Source organism: Serpula lacrymans, assembly GCF_000218685.1.
Source record: "Serpula lacrymans var. lacrymans S7.9 unplaced genomic scaffold SERLAscaffold_6, whole genome shotgun sequence".
Lineage (NCBI taxonomy): Eukaryota > Fungi > Basidiomycota > Agaricomycetes > Boletales > Serpulaceae > Serpula > Serpula lacrymans.
This window is the reverse complement of record NW_006763295.1, coordinates 1172923-1197498: the sequence shown is the minus strand read 5'-3', so window position 1 is coordinate 1197498 and position 24576 is coordinate 1172923. Positions and strand designations below refer to the sequence as shown.

Below are 24576 nucleotides of genomic sequence, written 5' to 3'. Positions count from 1 at the left end.
TGAACGTGTCACGGTTTCTGATCCAAAAACATAAAAAGTCGAAACCTCACCTACAATCAACAAAGATGGAAGCCTCAGTGCCTCACACAGCGTGTATAAGAGTATCCATTCCACGAGACCTGTGCATTTTGACAACCCGTGTCATCCGTGCTTTCTTGCAACACAACACCGCCTGAAGTTCGCTCTGTTACAGCGAACAATACATTGGATTAAGTAAGCCGATCGCCACTGCACCCGTGAGAACAGTCGCGTGGCACAAGTGCCTTTGGTGGCTGGCCTTCGTTCAGCGTCGTGAGTTGGACTGACGGTTGTCCATGTCGACTTTATCATAACTGCACATATCTCCAGTTGTCCTGTTTTCTTACCGTTCACAACATCTTTTAATCCTCATTTTACCACCATAAATGTCTTCAGACAACCAGGGAATACGGCCAGTTCCCATTGACGCTTCTCCAGCTGCGCAAGCAAACGGAGTTACACCCGTCAACGGGCACACACCCAATGGCGCCCAGCAGTTCGGAAGCTCAGAGCGGATACAAGTAATTAACGACGAGAAGAATTTCACGTTAGTTTAATGTTCGGGAGAAAATTTCACTGTGCTATTTGCTGAGCCTACGTCTTTCAACTAGACCTGACCTGGCCAGCCAAATCGACAGATGGGGCTTGCGTGACGTGGGATTCAGCTATAACATAGTTGCCGTCTTTGGTTCACAGTCAACGGGAAAAAGTGAGTTTTTGCAACTGAATTCCAAGTCATTTCTTCGCGCTGACTGATACTGCAACAGGTACGTTGCTCAACCGATTGTTTGGAACAACTTTCGATGTCATGGACGAGTCACAGCGACGGCAGACTACCAAAGGTACGGTTTCTCATTGTAAGTTGGCGTTACATGTTTTACTCGTGGGTATAAAGGTATCTGGATGTGCCGAGGAAAGGGCATGGGTGTTATGGTCATGGACGTGGAAGGTACCGACGGGCGGGAGCGGGGAGAAGACCAGGTTTGGTTATCAGGTACTCTGAAGCATAGCCATATTGATTTTAGTCTCATAGGATTTTGAGCGGAAGTCAGCCTTGTTCTCATTAGCCTCCTCAGAAATTCTCATCATCAATCTTTGGGAACATCAAGTCGGGCTGTACCAGGGGGCTAACATGGGGCTGCTAAAGACAGTCTTTGAAGTTAATTTAGGCTTGTTTGGCAAAAAGGCCCAAGATGGGTGTGTCTTTCATGAAAATCATGTCTTTACTGGGGCTTGGGCTAATATGCTACTTAATAGTACGAGTGGCCGGACTCTCCTTCTTTTCGTCATTCGAGATCACATTGGTGTGACACCTCTTGCTAATCTCCAGGCCACGCTGACTGCGGACCTTAACAAAATCTGGGAGAGCCTCTCCAAGCCCGCCGAACTACAAGACAGACTACTGTCAGATTACTTCGACCTTTCATTTACGGCACTTCCTCATAAAGTTCTTGCGGCTGACAAATTCGAGTCCGAGGTGCAGCAACTGCGAAAAAGGTTTGTGGAGAAGGGGAGGGAAGACTATCTCTTTAAGTCTGCATACCACAAGAGGATCCCTGCTGATGGTGTTGCTTTCTACATGGAGGGCATCTGGGTCAGTCCATATTGTTGTGAAATTTGGTCGACAGCTGACCTGTCGTTGGTTACCAGGAACAAGTCCAGACAAATAAAGATCTCGACTTGCCTACTCAGCAGGAACTGCTGGCGCAATTCCGTTGTGATGAGATATCTACGCTAGCGCTCGCTGAATTCAACGAACAGAGCAAGCCACAGAGAAGACCAGTTGAAGCAGGCCGAGTTGTGGAAGGACTCGGTTCAATGATGAGAAACTGGAAAACTCAAGCACTCAGTAAATAGAATGATACAATCCTTATAAAAGGAGAAGCTGTTGACTCTTTTTTGACAGCTCGCTATGACCGCGACGCATCTCGTTATCACCAAGGCGTCTACAAACGTAAACGTGTTGACCTTCTCTCTGTTATCGACTCCACTCTTTCTCCTCTCTTCCTCGGTCAGCTCAAGAATTTGCACAAGTCATGTCTCGTTGCATTCAAGAAAGAGATGTTGGAGGGCATGCGTGGTGAAGGATATAACTTTGCAGTCGTGGTTAACAAGGCAAGAGAAAAGTGCGAAACGCGGTTCACAGAAGGTGCGAAGGAGGCCTTATTGGAAGATACAGATTGGACTTGGGAAGACGAGGTGGAACTACTAAGGGAGGAAGTGGGCATTGTAGCTGACCAATGCAGGAAAGATGAGACGAAGAAAATGGTCAATCTGATCGAGGTGCGGATGCTAGTCCTTTGCTGAAAGTTGAAGGTGACTGAGCCCTTTGATTATATATTGCAGAGAACGTGCAAAAGACAGATTTCGGAGCCTGTCGATATTCATCTTAACAAAGCTGCACCAGATATGTGGGACGGGGTCCTTATCGTTTTCAAGACAACGCTTGAAAAAGCCGAGGCTACTTACCTTACGAAAGCAAAGAGTGAGGATCAGACTATTTTTATCATCTGTCTACGTGTAATAACTCCACGGCTGCAGGCTTCAACTGCACGGAGGAGGAAAACACCACTGCGCTCGCAACTTTGAGGAAACGCGCTTGGCTTGTGCTGCGTGCCAAGATAGACGAGCAAGTTGCTGACCCTGTCATCCTTGGCAAGCTCAGAGGGCACTTTGAGGACCGGTTCCGATATGACGATAGCGGCGTCCCAAGGGTCTGGAAACCTGAAGATGATATTGACAGCGCTTTCAAAAAGGCGAAGGATCAGGTGTGTCCTGACTGGTTTATTTTTCTTCGGCCATGTATTGATTGATATACTTCCAGACTTTGGAACTAATTCCTCGGTACTCCAAGATCGCCCCTGTTGACCCTTCGAATGAGTATACCCTTCCTTCCGAGCCTTCAGATTCGCTCTCGTCGACGGAGGAATTCGATTTTCCCGCGACTCTTACGGTCTTCACTGAGACGAAATCGTTGGATCTGTCGGCGCGCTTCCGGAAAGATGCAGATGCGTATTATGTCGAGGCAAAGAGAAGTACAGTGTCGAGTGTTGCGCAGATACCTTATTGGATGTATGGCGTTCTTGTGATCCTGGGATGGAACGAAGCGATGGTGGTTTTGTTCAATCCGCTCTACTTTGCATTCTTGTTGTGTGCGTTGGGTTCAGCGTGAGTGCGACGTGCTTTAACATCCTTTCATGAGCTGAATTGTGGCGGATTCATTTAGGTATGCGATTGTACAGTTAGGTCTAGTAGGGCCCTTGATACAGGTCTCCAGAACGGTGGCAGGCGAGGTATGTTTGCAAATTAATGTGATGCTCATACTTCGGGTTTTCTAAGAATATCCTATCGTATAGGTACAACGTCAAGCCTCAGATCGTCTCCGCGAACACTTTTCGCAGCCGGTACTGGCGCAACCTATTCGCTCGCGTTCGGTCGATGTTGACAGTAATGATGGGGAAGACGAGCTAAGGAGACGTGGGGGAAGTCCTATGTGATACTATTTAGAGCAGAAGTAGACAGACTGATTTTGTGATTACGTTCTTTTTTATTCATGGCTGAGTATATCACAGTAATTAGGAGCTTGCCTCCCCCCAATTTCGCCATACTGTCGCTGGTGGTCAGTTCGGACTGTAGGTGCAGGCCAGCACCACAGCGTAACGATTAAGTTCCCAGAACCCAAAACATGATATTTTGGCAGTGTGTGACTGGTGTGACTTTACAAAAACACTACTAGTTGGACACCAGATGAAACTGGTGTAAGATGCTGAAGGCATCTGGGAGAATCATAAACAGGATGATTGGGTAGAATGGCTACCCTTAGCAGAGTTCTCTTATAATAAAGAACATTCGGCTACTGGATATAGCCCATTTTATTTAAATTACGGACAACACTCAAAGGTGGTTACAGGAGTCAATAAAGCAGTGAAAAGTGAAAGTGCAGAGGAGTTTGTAGAGAGAATAAAAGAGGTGCAACAGAATGCAGAGAAATCTCTGGTAAAGGCAGCCGAGATCATGTACAATAAAAACAAAAGGGACAGTGTGGAATACCAACCTGGGGATAATGTATACGTCGAAGCAGAACATATTACTACCAACCGACCATCCAAGAAGCTAGACGACAAACAACATGGACCTTTCGTAGTCGAGAAAAAGACCGGACTGGCAGCCTATAAGCTCAAACTGCCTGGGAAATGGAAAAATGTCTATCCGGTCTTTAAGAAAAAGCTTCTACACCCTTATAAAGAACCGACATTCCCAGGACAGAAAAAACCAAAGCCACCGCCACCTGCAGAAGTGGATGGGAAAAGAGAATATGAAGTGGAACAAATACTTGACTCACGATTGAAATGTGGCAAGTTAGAGTACCTGGTTCATTGGAAGGGCTATGGAAAGGAAGAGCAAACATGGGAATCCGAGAGTAATGTTAAAAACTCTCCAGATCTGATCAAAGACTTCCATGACCACTGTCCGGCGGCACCCCGATGAATCAATTTTGCATTACATTTTCAACCCTTCGAAAATCTCACCCAACCATCATACAATTGTAGACTATTCAACTGGGAAAACGGCAAACTCAACCCTACCTTTCGAGACAAAAGTCCTAAAGGGGGGGTAATGTCACAATCCAAAACTCCGCAACCTAAAACCTCATCTTATCTCTCCAAATCCGATATAGAAACACTAATATCACCATATCTAATCACATAGTAGTATTTATCTTATCTCATCACGTGACCTTAAGTCACATGACTACCTCACTCATCATACATGCCATATCCTCATGTTTCTCAGTCAGCGCCTCAAGGCTGACACATTCCTTTACATATATAAGTAGCTAGTTTTCACTGTACATACTTCAGCTTTCGAATTCCTCTAAATAAACTAGATCAACTACCTGCTATAGATTCAACGTCTTTCACTCCATTAGTTCGGTATAAGTAAAGGCGTTGTCATGCACCAAAGTTGATTGGTAGCATGGACAGGTGTCAAGAATGAAGCGAATATTCAAAAAAACTCGCCTTTGCGCCACACAGGCACAGTGCCACGTGGAATAGTAATTAATATTGTCTTTTTTGAATTTGTGGCTGATCAGTACCACCTCTATTAGGCAATCCAGTCGTGTTCACCTTTTCTTTTCCATTCAGTACTTTCCGCATTTTGGCATTTTGGCAAATTTTTGCGTTGCCACTGGCTACACATTGCGCCCTCACTTTTGTCGCCCTCCCTTACCTTTTTTTTCTTTACTCAGTCCCACCATGGGACCCTTACTCTCTTTTTTATTCTCACCCAACAGTCGCTTCTGGATCCCTATTCTGGTTCACCTCCTTGTCACCTCCACCCTCCTCCTCCTCATCTTCTTTGCTCCCCCACCATATCTGATGTCACCACTTTCTATCCGTTTCCGTCGCTGATCCGTTGACCACCACGTGCCGCTGCTGATATCAGCAAAGCCCTGGCGGCCGGTGTCATGCACCAAAGTTGATTGGTAGCATGGACAGGTGTCAATAACAAAGCAAATATTCAAAAAGACTTGCCTTTGCGCCACACAGGCACAGTGCCATGTGGAATAGTAATTAATATTGCCTTTTTCGAACTTGTGGCTGATCAGCACCACCTCTATTAGGCAATCCAGTCATGCTCACCTTTGCTTTTCCATTCGGTACTTTCCGCATTTCGGCATTTTGGCAAATTTTTGCGTCGCCACTGGCTACACATTGCATTGCGCCCTCGCTTTTGTTGTTTCCCTTACTCCCCTTCCTTTGCCTAGCCCCACCATGGGCCCCTTCCTCTCCTTTTTATTCTCACCTGACGGTCATTTCTGGATCCCCATTCTAATCCACTTTTTCGTCACCTCCACCCTCCTCCTCCTCATTTTATTTGCACCCCCACCATTTCTGATATTACCACTTCCTATCCGCTTCCGTCGCCGATCCGTTGACTACCACGTGCCACTGCTAATATCAGCAAAGCCCCGGCGGCTGGTCCAAATAGGGCAACAGGTCCATCTTCATGACATCAATCTGCCATCATATACTATCAAAACATTGGTCGCTCATCTTGCCTGGTTGGAGCGTGGGTGGGTAGTTTTTGAGCTGGAGAAGGTTCATCCCCTTGCGTTGCCCATGTTCATCGCTGTCCCATTCACTTGGGTACACTTATCTTTTGTCCATCGTCTTCGCTACAGCTACAGCTACCACACGCTGCCTGGGACTCACTTGTTCCAAATTGGAACTACTCCTCTCCGTCCCTTGTTTGATCAGGTGGTCCAACGCAACCAGTCCATTGGTAAGGCCATGGAACTGTCGGATTTGGACTAGGTGGTGGACCGGTGGCTCCAGTTTCTTTTTTTTCAGCAGAACATTCATTTACAGTGCAATTATTTTTGATTTTTGAATCATTTTTATGGACACATATTTTTTTAGAATGCCTGACTGACAATAAAGGAACTGTGTTGATACTGATATTGTTTTTCTTCATCCTCTTTTTACTGCATCTTCCCATGACTCTATGATTTTCTTGCTTTTTTTCTGTTTTTGGACTTTATTTTATGGCTGTACAAACCTGTGACATTACTTACACAGCATTTATTGTTCTATCTCTTTCTTTTCCTTATTTTGACAATCTTATCCTATACTACCTATGCAGGATTTGTCAGCATACATTCCTTCCTTCATGTTCTTTCTCATTCTTTTTGCACAGCTATACTGTGCATAGCCTCCCTTTCTTTTACTATATAAACCCCTGTATTTTACCTTGTAAAAAAAACAACAAGAACTCCAATCCAGACTTCTTCTCTAATCTCAAGTTCACTACTCTCTGTTAGAATATACTCTGACATACCAATACTCCATAGGATATTACCTCTGATTTGTAAGCCAGCCCAGTATGCAGCAGCTATTCTGTGTAAGATGTCCGTGGTTGCATATCATGTTTAAAATCCTACATTGTATAACCTTGGCCATATAGCTCAATTGGTAGAGCAGCTGGCATGTATCCAGAAGGTTCCAGGTTCAATCCCTGGTCTGGTCATTATCCAATTTTATCACTCTCTGCTACTTGTGATCCAGTGTGGTCACAACACTTCCCACTGCTACTGCTGTTAACTGCTGTCATTGTCACTCGTCACTTCCAAAGTCATTATTATCCCTTTCAATTATAGTCCTTCTGAGCACTACAGTCTGTGCGTCAGGAGCCTGCTATCACTGGGAACCTTGTCACACCATCATCTTGTCGTTCTCAAACCTACCTTGTGCTACAATTAGCAAGGTAGTGCTTGTCCATACTCGTCACTAAGCCCCTATCCTCTATAATTCAACTATCCCTCCTCCTCAAAACCCACACCCATACATCCTTGGGTTTGACTTTGAAGGATTGTCATACGTACCACCCCACAAACAACCAGACCACTCCACTGTTCTAGGAAGCAAAGCCCATACACAAGTTCTGTGGAATCTGGGAGGATTGTGTGTTAGTTTGTTTTGTGTGTGGTTTTCTAACTACAGTTCTCATCATTGACAGCGTTATAGATCTGCCCCTCAGCCAAGGACAATTCCTAGCTTTCGGATTATCCCAAATACTCTTGGAATCTGCCTCTAGCTCGGGGATATCCTTATGCAGGCTTGGAGATAGTTCCACATTCTCACACACTGATAAGATCCTCCTAAAACATGCACAGATGTAGTATATAGATTACCATACATTACAAAATAAGTACCACAAGTTTTTATGCTGCTGATTAGCACCCAAGTACAGCATTAACTAAATTGCAGATATCACAGGCATCTAATATACATCTATCAAGAAAATGTAATTTATGGTTGTCAATCAAATCTTTGGTCATCAACCAAACCACAACAACTATCTAGATCTCCTCACTATCTCACTGCTTTAAGGCTTCAACCTTATTCGCTCACACCAAACTTATTCCATATTTCAGGTGAGAACAATATACCATGTTCTCAGATCATCTATTCAAATTTTCAACAACAAACCATTTGTCATTTACTATCCCTACTTCTTGATACATGGGACCCTAGCACACCTCTAAAAACTGAACATTCATTGGGCCACTTACATACCCATGATATTGAGCCAGCCTCAACCAGTGAAATGCAAATATGTAGCTTTTGCTCTGATGCTAGCTTTTTCTCACATGGCTGACTTGTGATTAGGTAGTTCTGTATAATGGATTTTCATTCAGACGTACATATGAATTATTGTACTATTTCAACCTTTAGGTTTGACACAGCACAACTGCCATAACAAACCAAACCAAATGCTTGACATATTGATCTGAGGTTCTTGCTCACAGCTGAGCCACAAAGTAATCTAAGGTCAGAATGGTACAGTATTCATTATCTTCCAGTTGTTCATTGTTCAAACAATATTCATATTTCTCCAGGTACCTATTTCCTCATTACAAGTCATACTACTACTTGTCATTGTTTAGTGCTCAAGCATCAATTTCCAATTAGTGATCTATTGGTATTGCTGATCTGGGAAAAGCCACTTTTTCTGTTATTGGCCCCCCTGACATCTTGTGACATGTGACATTTCTGTGGGATAATCCCCTGGGATGATCCCACAGGGATGAGATTTGCCCAGATGTAAATTACGTGGGGACCATCCCAAGTCCTGGGATCTGCCCAAAAAAACAGGCATTTAGGTTGATAGTTTTACACACAATGTTCAACCTAGATGCCCCCATTTGGAGGGTGACTGAAGTGTGTGTGTGATTATTTTTTTTCAAATCAGCCACCAACTCTCTCATAGCTTATATAGTCAGCCATATGCTATAAGTGCTATAAGAAGCTATAGCCAACTATAAGAGTACTATAAGAGCACATTGTTCCTGAATGGATGGTTTCTATTGCAGCTATGATCACTATGACAGCTATATTTGCAACTATAGTGCTATCAGAGTCTATATAGCCAAAGTGTTTTTCCTAATGCGGGGCAGGGGGCCCCTATGTATACCAGCGCAGTCCAGGGAGGGCAGATGCACAGATCCAAGGGGAGCTGCTACAGTTGCATCCAAGAGGGGTGCATGTCCCAAGACTGCAAAAACAGGGTGCAGGCCACCCAATAAAACAACAACCAGCAGCGCCAGGTGCGCCAACTAGGTATATATACCCTTGCAATAGATAGAGGCTCCTCAGTAAGTTGTCCTGTTATATATTATATACCAACAATGAACTTGTTCCTACTATCTTGAGTCTGCCAACTCTACCCTCCCTTTATCACTACTCCTTGAGTTACTGTATGTGCATCAGAGTCTACAAACTTTGGGTATTGTTATATAATCATTCTACCAGACACCAAGGGAATGTAGAGAAAACCACACTTTCTTTATGGTGAATCCTTTTTTCTTCTTCTTAAGTAAATCCCAGATCATATAAAAAGAGACATTGTTACACTTAATGTGCAAGCCTGGTAACACTGGGTTTCTGGAAGTGCAAATGGTTTCTGATAAGCCTGTTTGGAACGGGTTTGAGACATATTCTGATGATGAGGTTTTAACTGATGAATACCAAGTTACACTGTTGAAGCGTACAATTGTATTGGAGATGGTAACTACAATACAGGTGTGTATATATAGTCCCTATTTTAGGGTAGGCATTTGTGTTGAACAAACAGGGACGGGTGGTACTGTAATAGGTAATGGTATGTGGGAATAGGTTGGTAAGTAGCGGTATGTAGCTACGTAAGAAAAGAGAATAAAGTCCTTAGTAAATACAGTTCATAACAGATATCTTTGCCAATAGTATCTTGCATTCATTGCCTGAGCTTGTCAAGAAAAATATCTGGTGCTTGTTCAATACAAGCTTCCACATACCGGTGAAAATGAGTACTAGCAACCTGTATACACATAGCCAGCAACCTACTTCTGCATCATGGTTGTCAAGCTTCTGGGCCTGTGGAGCCTTTTCAGTATGAGGCAAGGTAGTCCCACAGTAAAGTTGCACAGTCTTTCAGATGGTGTGTTCTTTAAGTTCTATTTTTGTTGCTATCTCACCAATTGATAGGCCATGTTCAAAGTGCATGTGGATAAGGACCTATTGTAAGTCCTCAGTGAATGGTTTGGACCACACCGTTAAAAGAGACTGCTAGGATAGCCAGGCTTGAGAATCAATGACTAGTCAACTACTCCAAGTCAGTGCCCTCCAGAAGACCATCAATAGCATGGAAACAAGAAATACAGATTGGATGTACCACATTTTTAAGAGAGATTTTTGATTGAGCCACTGCCAGGCTCAATATTTAACTGCTGTTCTGCTCCTGTATTTGACAGCAAACATTATCAACAATCTACATGTTTCTGGCATAGTCCCCTATAGCCAACTCACCTGAGGAATCTTTGTTGATACCAACCCACAAGTTAACGCTGTTGATGAGCTACTAATGTTCAATCATCCTACCAGTTTGCCATAAACAAAGCAACAATTTTGGTGTATTCAACCCATGGCCATTTTTGGTACAAATAGCAATAATAGTCTGATTTGCATTTACAAAACTCTGGCCTGCTTTCAAAAATAGACTTGGTCTGGCCAAAAAATGTAATAGTTCTAGTTCTCATCTGTAAATCTACCTCATGGTTAACTGCCTTTTATAGTGGTTGGAGTTTAAAATGTGCTTGGGCTATCACTGCAAAAGTAACCTTGGGCCTGCCAGATATGATAATAATAAAATTAATCACAGTATCTTTTAGATTTAGACAGGATATTGTGGCTGATATTAGCTGGTCAAGCACCTTGTGTCAACTGGTTGCCACCTTCTTTTGGCAGTGTAGGTAACACCAACATTTTACACTTGTAGAGCACAATTACCAACACATATACTAATGCCAAAATGTATCCAACAACAGTATATATTGTGTATCTATCCTCCCCAGAGAGCCATGGAATTTACCAAGGAGGAAAGAGGAGGGAAAAAATTGACCTAACCCTGGCTCGAACAGGGGACCTTCTGTGTGTTAGACAGATGCGATAACCAACTACGCCACCAGGCCGATGACGTCATGAGGTAAATGAGCGCCATTCATTGTGTAATGACGTACGGGAGTGCGAATTGAACGCAAAAATGTCTCAAAATTGATCTGAGCCAAACCTCTGGTCGTCGCTGTTGGGGTAAAAGAGCAGTGGGAATTTAAAACATGTCGAGATGGGAGTGTGAATTAAAAGACCGGTGGGCGTGTGATGATACCGGCGAGAAAAGCCTGAGAAAGTGCAGAAAAGTGGTGGAGGAAGTGGTGGACGAGATAGTAGTGAGGCTACCAGGGGCCGGATGGAGAAGAGGGACGTAGAGGGCGGTCAGATGCTGAGTGAGCGGATATTTTACGCCGGGTAAGCGAATCGGGGGATGCTGACTGGGCGTCCCTGGCCGAGCGATGGGGAGATCGGAAGGGTGCGCGAGATTGATGGTATTCGGGTTGTTGTGCGCCAGGAGGTGGGTGCTGAGGATGATGATGGTGGAGTGGGAGTGCATTGGCGGTGCCAAAGGATGTGAAGCTAGGCTGATGGTTTCATGATGAAGGAGGCGGGGCCGAGGGGAGAATAACGTTGGGAGGCTAAGCGAGACGAGAGCCAAAGAGGGCATAAGGGCTGGCACGTGACGACGACGGCGGGGACGAGTGTGACAGAGAAAGCTTGCAATCCACCAACATTTAAAAACAGAAAAACAAGAAAAAAAGAGAAAGCAGACGAGCCCGCCCATCGCTGTCGTTGTCGCTGTCGAGGACATAGACGACATATTGTGTTGTAGTGGATGAGGTGCTAAGAGCTGGTCGTCAAGAACCGCAGTGCCCGTCTTTCGTTCTCCCATGGCGTCTCCAGTCGGAAACCACATTGTCGATCCACGCATTCTGAACAACGAACACGATCTCGCCGCACTCGCTGCAGCACAGAACAAGACGTGAGTCTCCTCTCCTCTTCCCGCTCCCCGCTCACTCTCCCCAGTCCCCTCCCAGCCATACACCTCACACGCCCGCCCACCTCTTCTCTACATACTCTCCCCACTTCACTCCCAAATCCCTTCACAACCCACGAAAACCTCTATTCGAATCTAGCCACCTTTACCTTTGGCAACGCACCATCCTCGACCTCGGACCCTATCGAGTCCATCAGCCCCCTCACCCCCATCCTTCCTCAATCCAATGCAGATCGCACCCCCCGCCCTTCTCTCGCCTCTCCCTCTTTTCGTTCTATCAGCAGTCATCCACCGCAGGGTCCAGGACGCCCAGCTTCAATCCCCTCTTCCTCTCCGTCTCAGCCCGCGTCTCCCCACGCCCGCAACAGAAGTCCGCCAGCTGTCCATCGCAGACCGCGTCCTCCTGTCGAGACAGACGATGAAGACAGCGAAGATCCCATCCACAGCTCTGATGTCTCCATCAGTGCTCTCCGCGGCAGGTTCCAATCGGACGCTGCATCGCAACACACCTTTGGCCACATCCGTCGCGACGCAGCTCCTTCGTCCTCCGCATCCCTCGCCAGCTCCAGATCAAGCTCTCCCTCCAGCTTTCGATCCAAATACGAGTTTAGTGACGAGGAAGACATGGCCTATGGCGAAAATATCCCATCTCCCGTCATCTTTGCCCGCGACGATCTGGCAGATATTGATGAATACGATATGGGCTCTCCCACCCCTTTCTTTCATCATGCCATCGCAGCTGGAAGAAGGGGCAGTCTTCCCATGGCCATCCCAGGTGCCATCTCTGGTGATGGCGCCAGCGTACGCAGTCGCGATGATAGCATTCTGACCCTTCGCAGGCCCAGTCGCAGCCTCGACGATGACGTCGGAAGTGCTCATCTTCTCATCAGCTCAAACGGCGATCCTGACGCCGTCACCCCAAAGAGCGAGCCTCTCAGCCGCGGCGACTGGCGCACCTTAGAGGCTCAGGTTCATGCTCAGGAACATCAACAGCAACAACAAAACGTTTCTGAAAACGTTTACGACGGTCTTAATCTCACCTATATTCTTTCTAGAAATTCAGACGGCGGTAGCATAGGCTCTCGTCGCTCCTCAACGCTGTCGTATGTACAGCCAGCACGAAGGTCTCACCAAGGCCAGCCCTCCGCCTCCGTCTTTTCTAGTCTTACACCATGGTACACGGGGCGTAGGACGAGCACGGCCACGCTTGGAAGCGGCGATGATACGTTCACGGGGATGGTGAAGAGCGTCGACGGGAATTACGGAAAGTGGTGCTTCAGGAAGGAAAAGGCAGACGGCCTCGGCATAAGTGCCAGTTCATCCGTACGTTCTGGAGGCCGCGCAAGCGTCGCCATCGTCGTCCAGACCTCCGCAGCCGCAGACAAGGCCAAAAAATCGATGCTCCCCGGTGCACAAGAGCTGTGGAGGAACGAGTATATCGGGCGGTTCAAAGTTGACCGATTGGCTCTCAGACGTAGGTCCCCCCTCTTCGATCCCTTTTATAATATTATGATTCTTAATAAATGCAGCCGTTGACAATGTCTCGTTCATTGTAGCTACTTCTGCAGACCCTGGCAAGGCTCCGCAGCAACGCATCAATGTGCGGCATATTCACGATCCGTACTCCAAGGGAAACATCCGCGGTGGTCCGAGCGGCGTCATACACAAACACTCGAGGGCGATCGCGTTCTCGATCTTCCGTTCCTACGATCTCTTCAATTCGGGTGCCGGGCGTCGCAATACCTCTAGGAGTCCCCACATGTCGAGCAGCGGTGGCATTATGCTTGCGCCTAAGAGAGTGCAGGAGCAATACACGAGTACGAAGACGACGGGCAAACTGAACACGCATGGCTTCCTCGACAATGCATCTTCCAAATCAGGCTCAGACCGGACGGCCCGGCCAACCAACCACAGTCTCTCCTTCCGCGAGCGGGAACAACGCGAGAAGGACATCAAGCGCGCAAAGGAGAAGGAGGAGGCTGCAAAAGCAAAGGAGGCTGCAAAAGCAAAGGAGGCTGCAAAAGCAAAGGAGGCTGCAAAAGCTGAGAAGAAGGCGAACAAGAAGAAGGGAAAACAGAACAAGCAGACGGAGGGCGCAGATTCTAGCGCGACTGCTACGAGTCAGACCAGCAGTATGGACAGTGTGAACATCAAGTCTGATCAGATTGTTTCTGCCCCTGCGAGGGCGTCGACATCCAAAGTGACATTGTCGCCCACACTCTCGGCCTCGACAACGGTGGGAAGACGGAGGTCTGTTGGCAGTCGGCCTGTCTCTCCCGTCGAACCTTTGCCAATGTCGTTGGAGAAGGAGCAGGCTTTCTCGATTCGCGGGTATCATCAGCACCACCCTCGTCGTGGCCATCGCGACTCTATAGACCTAGACGAGCCCCTCGTAACGCGCACGCCCCATGCAGAGGCGTTTGCAACGCTTGATCCGAACGATGTTTCCCATTTCCATTCCAAACCCCCTTCTCGGTCTAACAACACTGACTCGGGTGGTCCGTTTGGGATTTTCAAAGGATTTTGGCGGAGTAGTTCGTCTAGTAGGCACGCCGATCATGCACTCGGTCCATCTTCTGCTTCGATTGAAAATGCATACTCCCCACCGTGGATCACGACGGCGCCCGCCCCTGTGCAAGAAGGCAACGAGCGGCTAATGCAAGGCCTCAACGAGTCTTTCAAAGACGTTGGCTTGCTGCACCAGAACAAGGCAAAGCAGATGACAGTGTCAAAGGCTAAAACGAAGCAGAGGACGACGAGGGACATCTTTGAACAGGTTCCGGATGACAGTTTGTATATGCTGCTTCCGCTGTGGCCTAGGGATACAGATTCGAGGACGATGGCGCAGAATACGGGGGCCCCGCCTTCAGCTCCTGCCGTTGACGATCGCCAGTATCTGCTCGTGTACTACGTCCCATTCGACGGGCGTAATAAAGGGAAAGATCCTGAGCCTTCGACGTCCAAGAAGAAGTCAAAGTCGCAGTCAACATCAGAGGGCACGATCGACATGGCGGAGCGCAAGTACGTCCTCCTGACCTCCTTCCGCGTCTGCGCTCGACTCGTAGCGTACGGCGAGCTTCGTGGATCGGGCGTCCGAGTTCCGAGCGAGGGTTTGTCGGTAACGGGCGCGATATGGGAAGCCATGTCCTATCTCCCATCACCAGCACTTCGGCAGGATCATATCGACGATACGGTTATCAGCCACAGTTCTAGTCGGGATAAAGGTTTTGAATTCGTGCCCGAGGGCCTCGGCAAGTTGGGTCTGTGCATGCCGCCTCCCGCTTCCGAGACGTTGACGCCTGATGTGCCTCCTCCTGAAAATGAAGAGGAGGAGTCAGATGTGTTGTTGACCCCAATCGGGAGGGCTGCGGTAGAGATGGTGTGGTTGGGTTGTCTGGCTTTGACGAGTTTTGGACCTTGAATAAAATGGTTTTTCTTGTTTTTACTCTTTTCTCTAGCCTCGCTATATGGTCATATTTCCATCACTTTGCTATTTTTTGTATCTGGCACTTTTTCTTGTAGCATCTTCCTCATTATTTATCTTTCCAATGTTTCTTTTCTTTTTGGTTGGAACCATTCTCTTTTCCCCCCTCGTGCATATCTCATGTTGCATTGTGCCATTTATCGCTTTACGTTGCATCTTTTCTTTCGTTCCTGGGCAGGATTAGATTCTTGTATGATAATACAAAGAAAACACAAAAACAAAAAGTTACCACTATTTCTCGTTTCCACCTTTCTTGACATGTATACATCTATTCCATCTTCCCCTCATGAATGTCTTACGCTTTTAATTTCACTATTAATCCCCCTCGTTTGTATATCATGTTATGTTTGCTTCCGTCGCTAGTCTTTTCTGGTCGAAAAACATTCAAGTTTAGTTGTAACCTTCCTCGCAGTTTTTTTTTAAAGAAAGCTTCTTTGGCAGGTATATCTGGAATTGTAAGAATAGTAATACTGCCATGTACTGAAAGTAATTATACAACACGAAGACACCACGATGCTCTCTCACTCCTACAACGCCCAGTCATCACACGATCGTCCTTTAATTCGCACCGCATATTGAAAGCTCCCTCATTTCTTCGAGGATTCCTTCCACCTAGTTGTATCCACCAGCATAAGTAAAAAAAAGAGATACTGGTGGAATATATCGCCCACCTGTGCATCCAACTGTCCAGCGGCGTAATCGTCTCTGATGTTATCTGCAAAGTATCTAAAAGGCCATCGTTCAGGTAAAAAAAAAACACTCGAACACTGCTTGCGAGAGCCACTTTCACATACCTCTGTACGGCACTCATCTTCTCGTAGCCTTCCTCAGCAAATTTGCACTGCATGCGTATCATGGCCTCAAAGCTCGGATCAAAGAAAGGAACGCGGAGATCGAGCAGCTGAGGGAGTTCGGTGATAAGCTGTTCGTTGAGCATATCGAAAACCTCCTTGGCATCATCGTGTTCTTGTTGAGCCTTGTCGTACCGAGAACGTGAGCAATGCGCTGAAGCGAAAGTATGGCATGAACTATATTACCTTGGGCAGCTTGGTGGGATCTTCACTCGGCTTATCGATGACTTTCCGTAGCTTACTCCTAGAGGCATCGTAATCCAGTAGCTGACAAAGAAAAACATTGCTTAATCACAAACAACTACCACAACGACATTTCGAGTTACCTTCTTGTTCCGTTTGGATATATGCTCGTTTATAACCGGGAAGTAAGCATTCATTTTGCCCAGCGGCTCCATTATAGTAGTTCTATAAGGTGCATCCTGGTCACGACGCGATCAGACCGGGGTGTAGATTTATATCAGTAGATATAATACGCACAAGTTCTCTTTGAATACCACCATCCAGATCCTCTATGGCGCTTTTGAAAGCGTGACCAGCCATGGCACCATCAGATGTTTTATCTGCGGCACCATAAAACGTCTCGATGGTTTCTGCTATGCGTACCTGAGCAGCAGTCATGGCTGTGAACGGTGCAGTGATGGCAAGGTTCCAGTTAGATTCAGGATTCTCAGGTGCAAGACGTTACAGACCTCGCATGGAATCACCATAGATCTTGCTGTCCTTCTGAAGAACTTGGCATTCCTTCTCATACCTTGCGATATACTGTGAGTTACTCATTCGCACGTGCACTATGATCCAAAGAAACATACGCTCTGTACTTGGACTCTTCATCTGCAAACTCCCTATCCACAGTACGTTCAATTTGACCAGTTTTTTGTAGCAGCTGAACGGTTGTCACGTATGGGTGAGTATGGGGAGTATATACGCCTTGATGCCAAAGCCAGAGTGTAGCTGCATACCGTTGTACCCGCTCTGTTTACGCCCTTCTTGAATCTGTTTCGATGGCGTTAGTACATAATTAGCATTGTGGATGTGGCTAAAATGCGTACCCGGACCAACTCATATCACAAGATTTCTCAGAAATACAGTATACTAGGAAGATGGATATTCAACGAGCTTGTATTGTCGCAGTTCTATTGTACACGGGGATACTGACTGCTAGCGATGAATACACCGGAAATGCAGTGCTATTGCGTATCACGTAATCACAGCAATTGGTTTAATGTAATGACATTCACATTCACAGTTATGTTACATGAAGTAAATTATTAGGAAGCGGCACTTTGAAACATGTGTTATGGAGCAAGTTAAAATGTCCTTGCATCATTCGTAGCTTCGACTGCAAAAGAAAATGAGGATGAGAACTACCCCGAAAGACGTTCCTGCAGAGGTGCTATACCACTCGATAACCTGGACATAAGCGATAAACGTCCACGTCCCCTGCCTCTGTTAGCGGTACCTCGTTGATGTGTGAAAGTCTGTACAGAAACGTCAGCATTACTTATAACTACTGTACTCCGAGATGGCCCTACTTGTAGAGGCTGCTGTGTGTCACTCATACGGGACAACAACGATGCGTGGTCACCGCCCAGGTCATCATCATGCGGTGGCAATGATTCAACGATATCTTCAGTATCTTGACGATAGCGAGGTGTATAAGTCTGCGTTTCAGAAGTCCAACCACCCTTTTCTTGTAACCTGACACGAGGATCCCTTGTCTCACTAAAACCCATGTCCTCATTATCTTGATATGATGGTCTATAGCTAGATGATGCTTTCGGTGGGATTCTACTGGCTCCCTCAGGACGCGTTATCCTTGGATGAGGAGGAAATGCATCAGCTCGGTGAGGTGATATCGGTGAAACTTGTCGTCTGTAAATCACCCTTTGCCGGCCAGGAGAAGGTGAGCGCCTGAAATGCTGCTCGTCGTCATGCCGCCGCCGCCACTCTGGAGTAGGTGAACGTCTACGAGTAGCAGCTGGAGGATGCCATCTAGGGGACGGTGGCCGCTCGCCCCTCCAACCCCTTTCTATATTACGATCTGATTCATCGGGCCGAAGCCTGCGTGGCCTATAGCTAGTCTCGGTTCCAAACCATTCATCAGAGTCACGCGCCCTTTTCCTTCCAACCATTGGCAAAGGATGGTGCTCTAAGGGAGGCGAATGTAATGCAGGAGAATGTTGTGGATAACGGTCGTTGCGATTGTTGAATTCATGGGAGGTTGCTGGAGGCGGAGGTGAATGATCGCTTGGGGAATAACAACTGGATCGTCGTTGAGATGCCCAACCATCTTGCGTATTATAGTGCTGCTCGTTCTCGCCATCACCCCGCAAGTTACTCGTCTGATCTCGGTCACAATCTTGCACTTCATCAGCATTGAAATAAGCGACACCTGCACTATACACGTCAGAGCCCCCCACAGACACAGGGGTCTCTGGCGTCCTTTCTACGCCTTGCCGAGCTGTGTAGTTATCGGCAAGCTTTTCTGAGGAGCCACCCGCTTGATTGGGGGCACCCCTCAGGTGCATAACTGAGACACTTGCATCAGGCTGGTTCTCGACAGTGTGAGGAATCACAACTGGAGTTGGTTGTATGTGATGAGGACGTATAGAAGTGTTAACGACTGGTCCTGATTGAGCTTGATCTGAAACATGCACGGTACTATAACCAAGGCTTTGCGCGTGGTTGTCAGGCGAAGATTGACCTGGCATGAAAGTTAAATCTCCCGTGGTAATGATGTCGTTTTCAGCCTGTGCTCGGGAGGGATTCACCGAATTGCCATATATGAGAGGTTTGGGTCTCGACTTCGGAGGTATCACTGCATTGACTTCGGTGATAGAACCACTAGCTTCAACATATGGCTCCAATTTGTCTGCACGATTAACAGACAGATCATCAGCACTTGGCGCCGTTGCTAAGACTGCGTTTTCATGCGCCAGATTATTGACATTCTTAGAACCTTCATCAAAGGGCTTGCTATCTCCGTCATCTTCTTTTTTGACTATCAATATGTTGGAGGACTTCTTCTGAATCTTCTCCACACTCGCCCTAGTTTTGACACTACGATCACCGCTTCCACTCTCATCCACTCGTGGCACTACCGCTCTCAAGTGGCGCAGATTTGCGTTTTGTTCGACGCGATTGATATGCGCAGCAGAATTGACTCCATGCTCACTATAATCAGTTGCTTCACGAAACGTCGACATATGTGGAGATGTACTGGAAGATGCGGCAATATAATTTTGCGAGGTTGCCAAGTGACGATTATCTATAGGAGGCGATGGAGTCATGAGCCCTCCGGTTGCCTTTGAGTTTTTCTCAGATGCCAGCGTAATCGAACTGAAGGGCATTTCCGTAACAACTTGACGACCTGCCTCGGTCGTAGCAGGGACGAAGGACGGGCCCAAATTTGCTGCGGAGACATTAGGTGCGTCTCTACCTCCAGATGCGCCACTTGAAGAGGAATGAACGCTCGGTGTTACGGAGGTAAGTCGTACATTGACGCCTACTTTTGCCGTATTGGTGTCTCCGCACTCCTTTAGCTCGGAAATCTCGTTTTCTCCCGAAAGTGACGTATTGCGTCCCTTTACCCTCGCTTTTACTTGTATCTGAGATGATGTCACCGCCGACCCCGCTGCACTTGGCTGCCGAGAATCAGAGGAATTAGAGTCTGATGCTGAAGGCCGTTCTGTACTGCGCATGGCACGAGTAACTGTGACAGATTGAGCCTCTGTGACGCCACCAACCCTAGCTAGAAGTCGTGCATTATCCCTCTCCCTGTCCGCACGTATCTTCGCCGCATTCCTCATACTGGCTTGTTGTTTCATTGCCATGACCTCAGCATGTTGTTTCTTGAACTGCTCCTGCTTCTCCGACTCCCTCTGAGACTCTAGTTCACGGGCACGGGCTTGACTTTCCTGTTGCTCGCGTTGAGTCTTCTCGGCTTCTTCCCGTGCAGCTTGTTCTATATTTGCCGCAGTCATTTGTGCTACCCTCTGACGTTCATCTTCCGCTATGGCCTCCTCCAGCCGCATTTGTTCTTCTCTCGCTTTATCCTGTTCTTTCATACGATCCAGCGCGGCGCGCACATCTTGGCTATCGATCACTGCCCTGTTAACTTTCTCCTCCATAATTCGACGCCAATCCTCTGCCGTTCTGTACCACTCTAGAACTTCATCGCGCCATGCGGAAAAGCGACGCACATCTTCCTCCCTGTCCCTCTTCGCCTCTTCTTCAGCTGCACGACTTTCTTCATTTCGTGAGTGCTCTTTCTCCACAAGCGCAAGGACTGCTTGAGTTTGCACCTCTGCAGTTCGAAGCCCCGAGCACAACGTCTGAGCAGTCTGCAGTAAAACATTGGCATTTGTTTGCAGCGTGTGAACGAGAGTGAGATTCTGGGTGATCAGTGCTTTACTATTATCTTCGGTATTAACTTGCGCCTCATGCATACTTCGGGAAGTAGCAGGCATGATAGAGATAGAGGACGATTGACCACCTCGATTATGATCAGAGGACAACAAAGGGAACACGTCGAAGAGCGGTGGCGCCGATGGTTGAGGTGCAAGCATAGCAAGCACTGCGCTAGCTTCATGTATGCGCGCTTGCAAAGCATCAAAATCTCGCGCAAGTTGCAAGTCTCCGACTACAGCGTTGGCAGGAAGTAATGGATTATCAGATGACAGGATAGACATGCCCTGTGATTGGATAGGTGCACGAGACAAATCTGTGCCCCCAACGAGATGTGGGGATGATGGGTTGCGATCTGAATCATTGCGGGTACGTACGGCCTGATCAACTAAAAACGTGTGGGGCTGTGACGATGCGTTGGTAAATGTTGTAGTTATAGCATCAAATGCCAACGAAGGAAGTTTTTGACAGACTGTATTTTGGCCTCGTTGAGGCAGCCTACTGCTACCCAAAGTGGACGTCGTAGTCGCTGATTGCGTAGATGGAGGTAGAGAGGATAGTTTATTTTCAGACGCCGTTGAAGAATAATTTGGTTGCCCCCGCGGAGGAGGGCCCAGTTTCAAGAAAGGGGCACCAGAACGGACTGCTGCATGCTGCATACTCATATGAGACGATTCAGATGGAAGGAATTCAATGGGTGGAATCAAGTCATTTGATGTTCGATTATTAGAAGTGCGGAAGGAACTTTGATTGGTCGACGAAGGTAACGACATTTGGCCTTTTCCACTTTGACTTTCAGAACTAACAAAAGTGGAATCCTCTGAGGTCAATGCCTGCAATAGGGATGGCCTAGACAGAGGCGGACGAGTAACGATAGGAGATACTGCTGGCGAAACAGGAGGTGTGGGTGAGTGGTATGCTATACTTGGATCAGGTGCCGAAAATCGATAAAGCAATTCAGGCTGCTTTCCGATTACTTGGAACTGAAAATCTGCAAAAGACGGTAGCGAAGTTGCACCAGAATTGCTTGTTGTTGCGCTTATGGTCGTACTGGTTGTGGCAGCAGCAGGAATAGAAATTGGATGATATTCGGATGAGAGACTAAATGCGGGGTCCAGCATTTAACTCCTGATTCAGTGAGAGTGTGAAAAAGGAAATCGAGAGTACTGATTATTGTAAAGTTCCGTTTGACTGGCATATGAGGATCCGTGCAAGTAGATCATGGAAAAGGCGACTTACTTGATAAGGTCGCTTGACAAAATAAACGCAATCTGAAAAAAAGTAAAAGGTCAGTCACGTCTCAACTTAATATAAGGCGAATATTGTATAAAGCGTCGATAACTGGAATCGTATAGCTCAAATTCGAATATGATGATGGAGCAGAGGAAAGGATCGTTGATACCACGATGCGATTATAACAGCGGCCGGGCTTCGGCGCGGCCTCGGTTCCGTTCTCGTTGAACTGATAGGTGCAATATTAATTGGCGCCGTGCACGACATACAGCACACAGCCAGCGACGAGGCATTTCCTGAGGGCTTATAATTCTGCACAAAGGAAGCCAGGAGCTCCTTGTCCTCGTCCTCTTACATGTCACAGCCCTCTGTTCATCAGCTTTTTAGACGTCTTGAAACTGTTGGCAAAGGCGCTTACGGTTCGGTCCACAAAGGCGTACACATCCCCACAGGAAACGTTGTAGCCCTCAAAATCATCAATCTAGATACCGCAGACGACGATGTGGAGGCGATACAGCGCGAAGTCGCTTTATTGACCCAGCTACGAGACGCCCCCAATGTTACAAAGTATTACGGTTGCTATCTCGATGGCCCTCGCGTTTGGATCGTCATGGAGTTTGCTCAGGGTGGAAGCGTACGGACTCTCATGCAGGCATCCAAGGAGGGCGTTATTGAGGAGCGATACATAGTAATTATTGTTCGCGAGGTTCTCGTTGGACTCAGCTACCTCCATAAATCTGCCATCATTCATCGAGACATCAAAGCTGCTAACGTCCTCATCACTGCCTCGGGCAAGGTCATGATCTGTGATTTCGGTGTTTCTGCCCTCTCTGCAACCACAACGAGCAAACGAAACACCCTGATGGGTACACCTAACTGGATGGCCCCTGAGGTCGCCCAGGCAGTCCCCGCCTACGACAGCAAAGCTGATATATGGAGTCTAGGAATCATGGTCTATGAAATGGTCAAAGGTGCACCGCCTCATGCGGACATGAGGGATGCTATCAAGGTTATGCACATGATCACGAGGGTCAAGCCTCCACGCCTCAACGAAGGTGAGGCCAGCAAGGATTTGCGGGATTTCGTATCTAATTGCCTGAGGGAGCTACCTGGAGATGTGCGTCTTCCCACACCGCATATATGTTATTTTTTCTGAATTTATCTCAGAGACTTGCCGCTGAAGAGTTAATCAAGACCAAGTGGATCAAGTCAGTAGCAAAAACCAGCGTGTCTGTTTTGCGGGATCTCATCTTGAGATATGACTCGTGGTTACAAACTGGTGGCTCTCGGACCAGTCTTGCGGAACCCTTGGATTGGGAGAATGAAGAGAAGAAAGAGTCAGTTTGTCACTCTTCTGTACATTCACTCAAATTTCTCACCATGCATATACCACAGCCTACAACGCACAGCTGCAGAAGACTACGACGACGACGACGACGACGTCTGGCAATTTGATACAGTCCGAAGACGATCACTGACTTTTAGCATGGAGGACGATTCATCAAGTCAAGACATAATAGTTCCAGAAGATGAACCCCCTTACTCCAGTACAACTGTTCGTCCCCCTGCTGCTACAAGGTTGCCCAGCTCTCTCCGTGGTTTGTTCAATGAGGACGAAGCCATATCACCGCCTGAATTATTTCGGCTTCCAAACATGTCTTCTCCGTCGCTTATGAATGCTCCGAGTCCTAGTCCATCTCCTATACCCCCACCATCATCTCCATCGCCCGCGAGGGACCGCAGCGCAACTAGGAAGGCGCACACTCCAGAAGATACTAACGATACACAAAGGGCTAACTACAATAACTTCGCCTTCCCACCTAGGACGACAAGTGTCCGTGCCAAGTCTAAAATGTCCACCAGTAATGCTAATACCGACGCTGAAGATGAAGATGACAGACGCACTCCTTTTGTGGGACAGAGCGAGCCTCATCATATCACCTCTGCAGCAGAGTTTCAGTTCCCCTCTCCGCATATAGGGAGCACCGGTCCGCCAAAGGCGACTCCGCGTACATTTGCGAAGTCCAAGCTATCTTCCAAGATTGCAGATAGCGGGGATGAAGAGGTACAGGATGTTTCCGTGTCGGATCGCAACGACCAGAAGCCCATTGTGGCTACTGACTTTCATTTCCCCGCATCTGATCCGTCACATAACGCTGGGCCATCCAATCCCCAACCTGCTTCAAACAAATCGCATAACAGAATATCTCCGACCCACGTGAGCGCATCCAATACAACAACACCTCCACAAATTTTGCACCAGCCCACGTATTCCCTTGATACTACATCCTCATCTCATCCAAATCCTCGACGTTTCCCAGCTAATGGAGCTCTCCCTTTACCTTCATCGATTAACCGAGCCTACTCTGCTGATGTACTCACTCCTGACTCTCCTTCATTTCCAGCTCATTCAGGGGCTGCCTCTAATATTGTAAGGAAACCTAGTCTTAATCGGCAGGCATCAGTCGCAGTTATGGAAAGTACCCCAAATGCTCCGTTATCCCCACTTCTACCCCCTACGAAACCCTTCGCCATGGGCGCGAGAAGCGTTAGTCCTTCTAGTAAACGGGGTGACACACACTTGGCATTGACATTACCAGGACTCAAAGATGCTGTGAAGGTAAGCCTTTAAATTGACTGACATGTGTTGGC

General features: G+C 47.2%; 9 protein-coding genes across 9 annotated transcripts; 4 read left to right on the top strand and 5 right to left on the bottom strand.

Annotated features, from left to right (window-relative positions):
• Nucleotides 1–315: 315 nt before the first annotated feature.
• SERLADRAFT_465743 (uncharacterized protein) lies at nucleotides 316–3622 on the top strand (the record flags this gene model as incomplete). Its single annotated transcript, XM_007317547.1, has 13 exons — nucleotides 316–565; nucleotides 630–727; nucleotides 786–860; nucleotides 914–999; nucleotides 1052–1215; nucleotides 1276–1612; nucleotides 1669–1867; nucleotides 1925–2301; nucleotides 2365–2503; nucleotides 2560–2786; nucleotides 2843–3186; nucleotides 3245–3311; nucleotides 3375–3622. 13 exons carry the CDS (start codon nucleotides 405–407, stop codon nucleotides 3513–3515), a joined length of 2415 nt encoding a protein of 804 aa, XP_007317609.1.
• Nucleotides 3623–11105: 7483 nt separating this feature from the next.
• On the bottom strand, nucleotides 11106–11616 carry SERLADRAFT_437221 (uncharacterized protein; the record flags this gene model as incomplete). The annotated part of the gene is made up of 2 exons (XM_007317546.1): nucleotides 11106–11236; nucleotides 11295–11616. The coding sequence occupies 2 exons, from the start codon at nucleotides 11614–11616 to the stop codon at nucleotides 11106–11108; spliced, it is 453 nt and encodes a 150-aa protein (XP_007317608.1).
• Nucleotides 11617–13669: 2053 nt separating this feature from the next.
• SERLADRAFT_387528 (uncharacterized protein) lies at nucleotides 13670–14296 on the top strand (the record flags this gene model as incomplete). The annotated part of the gene is made up of 1 exon (XM_007317545.1): nucleotides 13670–14296. A coding segment is annotated over one exon (281 nt), but the record flags the coding sequence as incomplete, so codon positions are not given.
• Nucleotides 14297–14902: 606 nt separating this feature from the next.
• On the top strand, nucleotides 14903–15429 carry SERLADRAFT_387526 (uncharacterized protein; the record flags this gene model as incomplete). The annotated part of the gene is given in 2 exon segments (XM_007317544.1): nucleotides 14903–15380; nucleotides 15394–15429. The coding sequence occupies 1 exon segment, from the start codon at nucleotides 14954–14956 to the stop codon at nucleotides 15365–15367; it is 414 nt and encodes a 137-aa protein (XP_007317606.1).
• Nucleotides 15430–15853: 424 nt separating this feature from the next.
• On the bottom strand, nucleotides 15854–17434 carry SERLADRAFT_387519 (uncharacterized protein; the record flags this gene model as incomplete). The annotated part of the gene is made up of 10 exons (XM_007317543.1): nucleotides 15854–16042; nucleotides 16102–16156; nucleotides 16225–16406; nucleotides 16468–16548; nucleotides 16608–16703; nucleotides 16762–16904; nucleotides 16974–17035; nucleotides 17094–17167; nucleotides 17244–17277; nucleotides 17334–17434. The coding sequence occupies 10 exons, from the start codon at nucleotides 17345–17347 to the stop codon at nucleotides 15989–15991; spliced, it is 795 nt and encodes a 264-aa protein (XP_007317605.1).
• A 68-nt stretch (nucleotides 17435–17502) lies between these two features.
• SERLADRAFT_465730 (uncharacterized protein) lies at nucleotides 17503–19402 on the bottom strand (the record flags this gene model as incomplete). The annotated part of the gene is made up of 4 exons (XM_007317542.1): nucleotides 17503–17623; nucleotides 17684–17762; nucleotides 17817–19315; nucleotides 19368–19402. 3 exons carry the CDS (start codon nucleotides 18993–18995, stop codon nucleotides 17592–17594), a joined length of 1290 nt encoding a protein of 429 aa, XP_007317604.1.
• A 554-nt stretch (nucleotides 19403–19956) lies between these two features.
• On the bottom strand, nucleotides 19957–21234 carry SERLADRAFT_465727 (uncharacterized protein; the record flags this gene model as incomplete). The annotated part of the gene is made up of 1 exon (XM_007317541.1): nucleotides 19957–21234. A coding segment is annotated over one exon (1017 nt), but the record flags the coding sequence as incomplete, so codon positions are not given.
• Nucleotides 21235–22279: 1045 nt separating this feature from the next.
• On the top strand, nucleotides 22280–23379 carry SERLADRAFT_348318 (uncharacterized protein; the record flags this gene model as incomplete). Its single annotated transcript, XM_007317540.1, has 2 exons — nucleotides 22280–23041; nucleotides 23092–23379. The coding sequence occupies 2 exons, from the start codon at nucleotides 22280–22282 to the stop codon at nucleotides 23377–23379; spliced, it is 1050 nt and encodes a 349-aa protein (XP_007317602.1).
• Nucleotides 23380–23399: 20 nt separating this feature from the next.
• On the bottom strand, nucleotides 23400–24358 carry SERLADRAFT_465725 (uncharacterized protein; the record flags this gene model as incomplete). Its single annotated transcript, XM_007317539.1, has 1 exon — nucleotides 23400–24358. The coding sequence occupies one exon, from the start codon at nucleotides 23897–23899 to the stop codon at nucleotides 23639–23641; it is 261 nt and encodes an 86-aa protein (XP_007317601.1).
• Nucleotides 24359–24576: the final 218 nt, after the last annotated feature.